This window comes from Balaenoptera borealis (genome assembly GCF_965194805.1).
Source record: "Balaenoptera borealis genome assembly, chromosome: 8".
NCBI lineage: Eukaryota > Metazoa > Chordata > Mammalia > Artiodactyla > Balaenopteridae > Balaenoptera > Balaenoptera borealis.
In genome coordinates, this window is record NC_138865.1 from 18010496 (window position 1) to 18022314 (window position 11819).

General features: G+C 59.7%; 3 protein-coding genes across 3 annotated transcripts in view; all 3 read left to right on the forward strand.

The window, feature by feature from the left end:
- LOC309633799 (NUT family member 2F-like) overlaps nt 1–11819 on the forward strand; it is a gene marked incomplete at both ends in the record, with an annotated part of 44539 nt that overhangs the window by 16548 nt on the left and 16172 nt on the right. The window lies entirely within an intron of this gene.
- LOC309633766 (uncharacterized protein) lies at nt 2625–7138 on the forward strand (the record flags this gene model as incomplete). Its single annotated transcript, XM_082403025.1, has 6 exons — nt 2625–3062; nt 3458–3574; nt 4096–4634; nt 5589–5717; nt 6765–6821; nt 7126–7138. Exons 1-6 carry the CDS (start codon nt 2781–2783, stop codon nt 7136–7138), a joined length of 1137 nt encoding a protein of 378 aa, XP_082259151.1. The 5' UTR covers nt 2625–2780.
- Nucleotides 7249–11762, forward strand: LOC309633767 (uncharacterized protein; the record flags this gene model as incomplete). The annotated part of the gene is made up of 6 exons (XM_082403026.1): nt 7249–7686; nt 8082–8198; nt 8720–9258; nt 10213–10341; nt 11389–11445; nt 11750–11762. Exons 1-6 carry the CDS (start codon nt 7405–7407, stop codon nt 11760–11762), a joined length of 1137 nt encoding a protein of 378 aa, XP_082259152.1. The 5' UTR covers nt 7249–7404.

Genomic DNA, 11819 nt, shown 5'->3' on the forward strand with positions numbered 1-11819 from the left:
GCTTTCTCATGTGAGTGAACGCTCAGGGGGTCCTGAGCTTATGGGAGCTTTTAGATAAAGAGGAACTGGGGATGGACTCGCACGTTAGGTTTCTAGGGATACTGGAAGGAAGGTGTGAGGGCGATGTCCATGCTATGAGAGGGCACATTGTCGGTCACATGGGTGGGCCTGCCAGTCCGTGACATCAGGACTGAAATGTGCCCTATCTCAACGGGCCCCACCACCCTGTGAGTCTGGCCAGCTTGCTCTTCCATGATTCTCATGGTAATACGGACTGAAGACTTGCAGTCAGAGAGGGTCGTGGTGTAAGGTGAGGAGCCCAGGAGTGGATGCCGCACTCTCCTGTGGTGCCGTGTCCTTTCATACAGGACTTGAGCGTACATGACCAGGGGAGGTCACTTCAGAGGAGGGGGAGGAGCGCGGGGCCCAGGAGAGCGCTTTATGCATGCCTCCACTTCGTTGTGGAGAATTCCACTAGGAACAGGGTGATGGTAGAGCTCTCCCAAGGGCGTGGGCTCTCTCCCACTAGAGTTGTGAGCCTGGCAAGCATTTCCATCCTAAACCTCCGGTCCCTGGTAAAAAGGGGACAATTACACTTCACTCAGAGGACTGTGCCGAAGACTCCTTGGGCTAATCTATGAAGTGTTAGCAGATGGCTTGGCACATGCCATGCCTCATTGATGATGGTGATTTTTCTTATGAAAATGCAGCCTTGAGGAGGAAAAGAGCTCCCCAAGGCACAATGTCCCAGCTCTAGCCTGGGAGTGGATGGTCATCCTTGAGTGAGTGTGAGGCGGTGACAGCAGTGGCCGGGAAGGCTTGTCTTTGCCCTCCCAGACGCCCGCCTCTCACCCTCCTGTTGCTCAGTCATTCTGGGTTGAGTGATGTGTGGTCCACATGGGCGGGTGGGGTCAGGCAGGTGGGGGCTGGGCTGGGCCCGGAGACTGACCCCGAGGGCTTACAGCCCAGTGCTTCGATCCGTGGCCCGCCTGAATCCCACCATGCCGCTGGAGGAGGGACTGCGGAGGGCCGTGCAGGAATGGCGGCGCTTGAGCAACCTTGACCGGATGATCTACTACGAGAGGGCGGAAAAGTGAGTCAGCGTCCTGGGCCCAGGGGCTGCGTGGAGGGTGAGGCGAGTGGGTGAGGGCAGGGTCTGGCCGTGGGGGTGCTCATCAGAGAGGACAGAGGAGAAGGGCTGTCACCCAGCACAGGGGCCCCGCAGCCCAGGGGCCCTACTGTCCTCCAGAAACGCCTGCCTCACCTTGAGAGTTTGAGACTTCTGTCCTTCCTCCACCAGGAGCTCTGCCTTCCCCTGATTTTGACCTACCCTGGCCTTGACATGAAGGTCTCAGGACGGGGCAGGGTGAAGCTGTGAGTCCAGTAGGGGTCCAACTCCGGCCATACGGGCTGGGCCGGGGAAAGAGCTCCACCCGCCAGCCTGCTGCTTCCTTAGTGGTGGGTGGCTGGCGGCCACTTCACATAGATTTGGGACCACCTCTCCTCATGAAAAGTGCCCTGAGTGGGTACCCTGGCATCCCTGAAGAGGCTGGGGAAGCCAGCTGTCGTCGGCCCAAGGGTCTCCGGCCCTTCCAGTGTTTGCTCCATGGTAATCCCCTTGGTGTAAGAAACAAAAGCAAACAAACGAGCGCCTCTCAGAGGAAGGGAAGGCCTCTCCTCTAAGCTCAGCATCCACATCGTCCAGCCTCTCCTGGGCCCTGTCTCCAGGTCTATGTTCCAGGACTCTCAGTCCTAGCCCAGTGTCCTGGATTCGGGCAAGGACCCCTGTGGGGAACACATGCCTGTGCCAGCCTCTGGCTGTCAGCCCTTCATGTGGTTCTGGATGGGGACGGGGGCATGAGGAGGGTGCCCCCTGGGTCAGCCATGTGTCCCGTTGACCTGGTTCAATTCAGCGACCTGGGTCTATGCTGTTGCATGCCCTCCGGTGCTGGTGAGGCAGGAAGGGTCCCAGATCTTGTTATCACTTCCAGGAGCAGCTCTCTGCTGTGGACAGCACCTCACAGGGCCTTGACGGCCCCAAGGCACATCCTCTCCCAGTGCCTCATTCTTGGCTGCCTCTGTTGGGCTCCAGAACCCAGGCCTTTTTCTCAGGGTGGCCTGTGCCTCCGTCACCCCCCAGGTTCATGGAATTTGCGGCCGAGGAGGAGACGCACATTCAGCATTTGCAGTGGAGGCAGTGCGCGCAGGACCTGCCTCCTCCAGCCCCACCGAAGCTGGATCCTCGGGGGCCCCCAGCCCCGAAAGTGCGCCTTCAGCCAGGCACCCAGCTTCCCACTGGAGCTGAAGGCACAGGTAACAGGGGCCGAGGCTTGGCCACCGTCCCCATGTGGATCCTTTTCTTTCAAGACAGGGGCATTGGTCTTTCAACCAAAACAGCCACCGAGGCGGGGTGTGGGGGGGTGGGGTCTCAGCTGCCCCTTGTCACTACGGGGTATTGACTTGGTCAGTTTTGTAACTCCTCTCACACCTCCCTGTCAAAGGACCCCACACTAAGGCTGCCTAAGAAGTGGGCTTGATGGGGAGGCCCCTAGAAAATTGGAGGTTCCCCACTTCCTTACTTGTGACTCTCTTAGATGACCCCCTAACCTCCCCTCTCCAACTGTGCATGAGGCTTCAGATGGTCCTGACCCCTCCCACACCCACATCAACGCCCCCCAAACAATGCCCTCACCAACGTGCGCTCGGTGGTCAGGAGGTGGACCGGGAGTCCCTCACCTTCCTTCCCTTCCTCCTGCTCTGCCTCAGCCTGTGCTCCCAGGATGTCCGGCCCCAGGGCCCAGCCCTCGCACCCGAAGCCACACAGATCCCAGCGGACCCCGGAGCCCAAGGCGCCCAAGGAGATTCCCCCTGAGACTGTGAGGGAGTATGTGGACAGGATGGAGGCGCTGGTGGGGCCCGTCCACTCAGCCAGAGGCAAGTCACATGCAGAATGTGGAAAGGACGGAAATGAGCTGAAGCAGGAAGAGGACGACACCTGCTTGGACCCGTGTCTCTTGAGCTACACTGACGAGCTGCGTTCCCGGGAAGACTCTGTCACCAAGGTAGGCTGGGCCTGGAGCCTGGGGTCTACAAGATGCCAGGGCATGGAACTCTCAGCACCCAAGATCTGGGTTCTGCTCAGGCCGATGGGACTTAAGCTCAGCTCCTTGTTCCTGAGCCCGGTGTTAGGGGAGGTTGACGCAGATGTATGCGTGTATATGTTTGTGTCTGTGTGTATGCCTTTGTGTGTCTGTGTATGTGCATCTGTATATGTGCTCTTTTGTGTGTGACTGTGTATGTGCATGTGTGTGTGTGTGTGTGTGTGTGTGTGCTGACCATCCCCGCCTTGTGGAGGAGAGTGGGGGTGGGTCTCTGCTTTTCACTTTCCCTCCTGGTCTTCTTGTGTCACAGGCCACTCCTGGCCAAGGATGCTCACAGCCTCTTCTTTCTGTCCCAGGTGGAGGCAGTCATTCACCCTCGCTTCCTGGCAGAATTGTTTTCCCCAGACCCACAGCTGGATCTCTTGGCCCTTGCTGAGGAGCTGAAGCAGGAGGAAGGACTCACCCCTGAAGAAGTGAGCCAGGGGAGGGAGAGGGACACTTAGGGAGCCAGGGGACTCCAGGGGAGGGGGGACCCCAGGTGATCCAGGGGACAGGGGAAACCAGGTGGCCCAGGGGAGCCAGAGGAGGGAGGGATCGCAGGTAGAACAGGGGAGACAAGGGACACCCAGGAAGACCAGGGCACGGAGGGACCCCAGCGAGCAGGGGAGAGGTAGGGCCCCAGAACAGGAGGCCCACATGGCTCTGTCCGTCCCTTCCGTGCCTCGGAGGCCTGGCATGGGGAAGGGCCCTCTCTGGGGTGGGTGCAGCGCAGGGTGATAGGAAGGAGAGGATGGGGAGCCGGGAGCGGAGGGAAGGACACACAGCTGGGAATAAGGTGCAGGAGGATGGCAGGAATGCCACCGTGTCTGTATTTGGAGTCTAGTCCTGGGGTCACCCGTCCCCTCCTCCCCCCCAGGGCCATTGTCCCACTGCCCAGTGCTCCTCCTCTCACACGTGCGAGTGGAGCTGTCACTGTCCTCCTCCCTCCTACCAGCTGGTGCAGAAACAACTCCTGGACTTGAAAGAGGACGAAGGTGGGCCGGCAGCCCCGAGCCACAGTGCACCCGGAATGGGCTCAAGTCCATCTGAGTCCCACGCCGGCCAAGATGCCCAGAGGCACGACCAAGACCGCCATCGAGGGGTCAGTGATGAAGCCTGCCCACAAGAGACTGATTGTGAGGCTCTTCATAGGCCCATCCGAACAGACACTGGCCCGTTCGTGCTCAGAGTCTTTGTTCCCTCTCGAGGACGTCAGGCTGGCAAGGGAGGCTGGACCCCAGGCTTTCCTCCTCAAGCTCCACCACCAGCTGCCCAGCTGACCCCTATCATTCGCCCAGTGAGCTCTGGGCCATGGCCACATGGCACTTCCAGGGAGGGCCGCCTGGCCACCAACCAGTCCAACGCCTCGCAGGATGGCTCCTCTAACACCCAGAGAGAGTACAGTAACTTCCGACGTTGGCAGCGCTTCAAGCCCCTGGCCCGGAGACACTTTCCCCTGAGTCCTGATGCAGAAGCTTTCTCCTGCTTTCTCATGTGAGTGAACGCTCAGGGGGTCCTGAGCTTATGGGAGCTTTTAGATAAAGAGGAACTGGGGATGGACTCGCACGTTAGGTTTCTAGGGATACTGGAAGGAAGGTGTGAGGGCGATGTCCATGCTATGAGAGGGCACATTGTCGGTCACATGGGTGGGCCTGCCAGTCCGTGACATCAGGACTGAAATGTGCCCTATCTCAACGGGCCCCACCACCCTGTGAGTCTGGCCAGCTTGCTCTTCCATGATTCTCATGGTAATACGGACTGAAGACTTGCAGTCAGAGAGGGTCGTGGTGTAAGGTGAGGAGCCCAGGAGTGGATGCCGCACTCTCCTGTGGTGCCGTGTCCTTTCATACAGGACTTGAGCGTACATGACCAGGGGAGGTCACTTCAGAGGAGGGGGAGGAGCGCGGGGCCCAGGAGAGCGCTTTATGCATGCCTCCACTTCGTTGTGGAGAATTCCACTAGGAACAGGGTGATGGTAGAGCTCTCCCAAGGGCGTGGGCTCTCTCCCACTAGAGTTGTGAGCCTGGCAAGCATTTCCATCCTAAACCTCCGGTCCCTGGTAAAAAGGGGACAATTACACTTCACTCAGAGGACTGTGCCGAAGACTCCTTGGGCTAATCTATGAAGTGTTAGCAGATGGCTTGGCACATGCCATGCCTCATTGATGATGGTGATTTTTCTTATGAAAATGCAGCCTTGAGGAGGAAAAGAGCTCCCCAAGGCACAATGTCCCAGCTCTAGCCTGGGAGTGGATGGTCATCCTTGAGTGAGTGTGAGGCGGTGACAGCAGTGGCCGGGAAGGCTTGTCTTTGCCCTCCCAGACGCCCGCCTCTCACCCTCCTGTTGCTCAGTCATTCTGGGTTGAGTGATGTGTGGTCCACATGGGCGGGTGGGGTCAGGCAGGTGGGGGCTGGGCTGGGCCCGGAGACTGACCCCGAGGGCTTACAGCCCAGTGCTTCGATCCGTGGCCCGCCTGAATCCCACCATGCCGCTGGAGGAGGGACTGCGGAGGGCCGTGCAGGAATGGCGGCGCTTGAGCAACCTTGACCGGATGATCTACTACGAGAGGGCGGAAAAGTGAGTCAGCGTCCTGGGCCCAGGGGCTGCGTGGAGGGTGAGGCGAGTGGGTGAGGGCAGGGTCTGGCCGTGGGGGTGCTCATCAGAGAGGACAGAGGAGAAGGGCTGTCACCCAGCACAGGGGCCCCGCAGCCCAGGGGCCCTACTGTCCTCCAGAAACGCCTGCCTCACCTTGAGAGTTTGAGACTTCTGTCCTTCCTCCACCAGGAGCTCTGCCTTCCCCTGATTTTGACCTACCCTGGCCTTGACATGAAGGTCTCAGGACGGGGCAGGGTGAAGCTGTGAGTCCAGTAGGGGTCCAACTCCGGCCATACGGGCTGGGCCGGGGAAAGAGCTCCACCCGCCAGCCTGCTGCTTCCTTAGTGGTGGGTGGCTGGCGGCCACTTCACATAGATTTGGGACCACCTCTCCTCATGAAAAGTGCCCTGAGTGGGTACCCTGGCATCCCTGAAGAGGCTGGGGAAGCCAGCTGTCGTCGGCCCAAGGGTCTCCGGCCCGTCCAGTGTTTGCTCCATGGTAATCCCCTTGGTGTAAGAAACAAAAGCAAACAAACGAGCGCCTCTCAGAGGAAGGGAAGGCCTCTCCTCTAAGCTCAGCATCCACATCGTCCAGCCTCTCCTGGGCCCTGTCTCCAGGTCTATGTTCCAGGACTCTCAGTCCTAGCCCAGTGTCCTGGATTCGGGCAAGGACCCCTGTGGGGAACACATGCCTGTGCCAGCCTCTGGCTGTCAGCCCTTCATGTGGTTCTGGATGGGGACGGGGGCATGAGGAGGGTGCCCCCTGGGTCAGCCATGTGTCCCGTTGACCTGGTTCAATTCAGCGACCTGGGTCTATGCTGTTGCATGCCCTCCGGTGCTGGTGAGGCAGGAAGGGTCCCAGATCTTGTTATCACTTCCAGGAGCAGCTCTCTGCTGTGGACAGCACCTCACAGGGCCTTGACGGCCCCAAGGCACATCCTCTCCCAGTGCCTCATTCTTGGCTGCCTCTGTTGGGCTCCAGAACCCAGGCCTTTTTCTCAGGGTGGCCTGTGCCTCCGTCACCCCCCAGGTTCATGGAATTTGCGGCCGAGGAGGAGACGCACATTCAGCATTTGCAGTGGAGGCAGTGCGCGCAGGACCTGCCTCCTCCAGCCCCACCGAAGCTGGATCCTCGGGGGCCCCCAGCCCCGAAAGTGCGCCTTCAGCCAGGCACCCAGCTTCCCACTGGAGCTGAAGGCACAGGTAACAGGGGCCGAGGCTTGGCCACCGTCCCCATGTGGATCCTTTTCTTTCAAGACAGGGGCATTGGTCTTTCAACCAAAACAGCCACCGAGGCGGGGTGTGGGGGGGTGGGGTCTCAGCTGCCCCTTGTCACTACGGGGTATTGACTTGGTCAGTTTTGTAACTCCTCTCACACCTCCCTGTCAAAGGACCCCACACTAAGGCTGCCTAAGAAGTGGGCTTGATGGGGAGGCCCCTAGAAAATTGGAGGTTCCCCACTTCCTTACTTGTGACTCTCTTAGATGACCCCCTAACCTCCCCTCTCCAACTGTGCATGAGGCTTCAGATGGTCCTGACCCCTCCCACACCCACATCAACGCCCCCCAAACAATGCCCTCACCAACGTGCGCTCGGTGGTCAGGAGGTGGACCGGGAGTCCCTCACCTTCCTTCCCTTCCTCCTGCTCTGCCTCAGCCTGTGCTCCCAGGATGTCCGGCCCCAGGGCCCAGCCCTCGCACCCGAAGCCACACAGATCCCAGCGGACCCCGGAGCCCAAGGCGCCCAAGGAGATTCCCCCTGAGACTGTGAGGGAGTATGTGGACAGGATGGAGGCGCTGGTGGGGCCCGTCCACTCAGCCAGAGGCAAGTCACATGCAGAATGTGGAAAGGACGGAAATGAGCTGAAGCAGGAAGAGGACGACACCTGCTTGGACCCGTGTCTCTTGAGCTACACTGACGAGCTGCGTTCCCGGGAAGACTCTGTCACCAAGGTAGGCTGGGCCTGGAGCCTGGGGTCTACAAGATGCCAGGGCATGGAACTCTCAGCACCCAAGATCTGGGTTCTGCTCAGGCCGATGGGACTTAAGCTCAGCTCCTTGTTCCTGAGCCCGGTGTTAGGGGAGGTTGACGCAGATGTATGCGTGTATATGTTTGTGTCTGTGTGTATGCCTTTGTGTGTCTGTGTATGTGCATCTGTATATGTGCTCTTTTGTGTGTGACTGTGTATGTGCATGTGTGTGTGTGTGTGTGTGTGTGTGTGCTGACCATCCCCGCCTTGTGGAGGAGAGTGGGGGTGGGTCTCTGCTTTTCACTTTCCCTCCTGGTCTTCTTGTGTCACAGGCCACTCCTGGCCAAGGATGCTCACAGCCTCTTCTTTCTGTCCCAGGTGGAGGCAGTCATTCACCCTCGCTTCCTGGCAGAATTGTTTTCCCCAGACCCACAGCTGGATCTCTTGGCCCTTGCTGAGGAGCTGAAGCAGGAGGAAGGACTCACCCCTGAAGAAGTGAGCCAGGGGAGGGAGAGGGACACTTAGGGAGCCAGGAGACTCCAGGGGAGGGGGGACCCCAGGTGATCCAGGGGACAGGGGAAACCAGGTGGCCCAGGGGAGCCAGAGGAGGGAGGGATCGCAGGTAGAACAGGGGAGACAAGGGACACCCAGGAAGACCAGGGCACGGAGGGACCCCAGCGAGCAGGGGAGAGGTAGGGCCCCAGAACAGGAGGCCCACATGGCTCTGTCCGTCCCTTCCGTGCCTCGGAGGCCTGGCATGGGGAAGGGCCCTCTCTGGGGTGGGTGCAGCGCAGGGTGATAGGAAGGAGAGGATGGGGAGCCGGGAGCGGAGGGAAGGACACACAGCTGGGAATAAGGTGCAGGAGGATGGCAGGAGTGCCACCGTGTCTGTATTTGGAGTCTAGTCCTGGGGTCACCCGTCCCCTCCTCCCCCCCAGGGCCATTGTCCCACTGCCCAGTGCTCCTCCTCTCACACGTGCGAGTGGAGCTGTCACTGTCCTCCTCCCTCCTACCAGCTGGTGCAGAAACAACTCCTGGACTTGAAAGAGGACGAAGGTGGGCCGGCAGCCCCGAGCCACAGTGCACCCGGAATGGGCTCAAGTCCATCTGAGTCCCACGCCGGCCAAGATGCCCAGAGGCACGACCAAGACCGCCATCGAGGGGTCAGTGATGAAGCCTGCCCACAAGAGACTGATTGTGAGGCTCTTCATAGGCCCATCCGAACAGACACTGGCCCGTTCGTGCTCAGAGTCTTTGTTCCCTCTCGAGGACGTCAGGCTGGCAAGGGAGGCTGGACCCCAGGCTTTCCTCCTCAAGCTCCACCACCAGCTGCCCAGCTGACCCCTATCATTCGCCCAGTGAGCTCTGGGCCATGGCCACATGGCACTTCCAGGGAGGGCCGCCTGGCCACCAACCAGTCCAACGCCTCGCAGGATGGCTCCTCTAACACCCAGAGAGAGTACAGTAACTTCCGACGTTGGCAGCGCTTCAAGCCCCTGGCCCGGAGACACTTTCCCCTGAGTCCTGATGCAGAAGCTTTCTCCTGCTTTCTCATGTGAGTGAACGCTCAGGGGGTCCTGAGCTTATGGGAGCTTTTAGATAAAGAGGAACTGGGGATGGACTCGCACGTTAGGTTTCTAGGGATACTGGAAGGAAGGTGTGAGGGCGATGTCCATGCTATGAGAGGGCACATTGTCGGTCACATGGGTGGGCCTGCCAGTCCGTGACATCAGGACTGAAATGTGCCCTATCTCAACGGGCCCCACCACCCTGTGAGTCTGGCCAGCTTGCTCTTCCATGATTCTCATGGTAATACGGACTGAAGACTTGCAGTCAGAGAGGGTCGTGGTGTAAGGTGAGGAGCCCAGGAGTGGATGCCGCACTCTCCTGTGGTGCCGTGTCCTTTCATACAGGACTTGAGCGTACATGACCAGGGGAGGTCACTTCAGAGGAGGGGGAGGAGCGCGGGGCCCAGGAGAGCGCTTTATGCATGCCTCCACTTCGTTGTGGAGAATTCCACTAGGAACAGGGTGATGGTAGAGCTCTCCCAAGGGCGTGGGCTCTCTCCCACTAGAGTTGTGAGCCTGGCAAGCATTTCCATCCTAAACCTCCGGTCCCTGGTAAAAAGGGGACAATTACACTTCACTCAGAGGACTGTGCCGAAGACTCCTTGGGCTAATCTATGAAGTGTTAGCAGATGGCTTGGCACATGCCATGCCTCATTGATGATGGTGATTTTTCTTATGAAAATGCAGCCTTGAGGAGGAAAAGAGCTCCCCAAGGCACAATGTCCCAGCTCTAGCCTGGGAGTGGATGGTCATCCTTGAGTGAGTGTGAGGCGGTGACAGCAGTGGCCGGGAAGGCTTGTCTTTGCCCTCCCAGACGCCCGCCTCTCACCCTCCTGTTGCTCAGTCATTCTGGGTTGAGTGATGTGTGGTCCACATGGGCGGGTGGGGTCAGGCAGGTGGGGGCTGGGCTGGGCCCGGAGACTGACCCCGAGGGCTTACAGCCCAGTGCTTCGATCCGTGGCCCGCCTGAATCCCACCATGCCGCTGGAGGAGGGACTGCGGAGGGCCGTGCAGGAATGGCGGCGCTTGAGCAACCTTGACCGGATGATCTACTACGAGAGGGCGGAAAAGTGAGTCAGCGTCCTGGGCCCAGGGGCTGCGTGGAGGGTGAGGCGAGTGGGTGAGGGCAGGGTCTGGCCGTGGGGGTGCTCATCAGAGAGGACAGAGGAGAAGGGCTGTCACCCAGCACAGGGGCCCCGCAGCCCAGGGGCCCTACTGTCCTCCAGAAACGCCTGCCTCACCTTGAGAGTTTGAGACTTCTGTCCTTCCTCCACCAGGAGCTCTGCCTTCCCCTGATTTTGACCTACCCTGGCCTTGACATGAAGGTCTCAGGACGGGGCAGGGTGAAGCTGTGAGTCCAGTAGGGGTCCAACTCCGGCCATACGGGCTGGGCCGGGGAAAGAGCTCCACCCGCCAGCCTGCTGCTTCCTTAGTGGTGGGTGGCTGGCGGCCACTTCACATAGATTTGGGACCACCTCTCCTCATGAAAAGTGCCCTGAGTGGGTACCCTGGCATCCCTGAAGAGGCTGGGGAAGCCAGCTGTCGTCGGCCCAAGGGTCTCCGGCCCTTCCAGTGTTTGCTCCATGGTAATCCCCTTGGTGTAAGAAACAAAAGCAAACAAACGAGCGCCTCTCAGAGGAAGGGAAGGCCTCTCCTCTAAGCTCAGCATCCACATCGTCCAGCCTCTCCTGGGCCCTGTCTCCAGGTCTATGTTCCAGGACTCTCAGTCCTAGCCCAGTGTCCTGGATTCGGGCAAGGACCCCTGTGGGGAACACATGCCTGTGCCAGCCTCTGGCTGTCAGCCCTTCATGTGGTTCTGGATGGGGACGGGGGCATGAGGAGGGTGCCCCCTGGGTCAGCCATGTGTCCCGTTGACCTGGTTCAATTCAGCGACCTGGGTCTATGCTGTTGCATGCCCTCCGGTGCTGGTGAGGCAGGAAGGGTCCCAGATCTTGTTATCACTTCCAGGAGCAGCTCTCTGCTGTGGACAGCACCTCACAGGGCCTTGACGGCCCCAAGGCACATCCTCTCCCAGTGCCTCATTCTTGGCTGCCTCTGTTGGGCTCCAGAACCCAGGCCTTTTTCTCAGGGTGGCCTGTGCCTCCGTCACCCCCCAGGTTCATGGAATTTGCGGCCGAGGAGGAGACGCACATTCAGCATTTGCAGTGGAGGCAGTGCGCGCAGGACCTGCCTCCTCCAGCCCCACCGAAGCTGGATCCTCGGGGGCCCCCAGCCCCGAAAGTGCGCCTTCAGCCAGGCACCCAGCTTCCCACTGGAGCTGAAGGCACAGGTAACAGGGGCCGAGGCTTGGCCACCGTCCCCATGTGGATCCTTTTCTTTCAAGACAGGGGCATTGGTCTTTCAACCAAAACAGCCACCGAGGCGGGGTGTGGGGGGGTGGGGTCTCAGCTGCCCCTTGTCACTACGGGGTATTGACTTGGTCAGTTTTGTAACTCCTCTCACACCTCCCTGTCAAAGGACCCCACACTAAGGCTGCCTAAGAAGTGGGCTTGATGGGGAGGCCCCTAGAAAATTGGAGGTTCCCCAC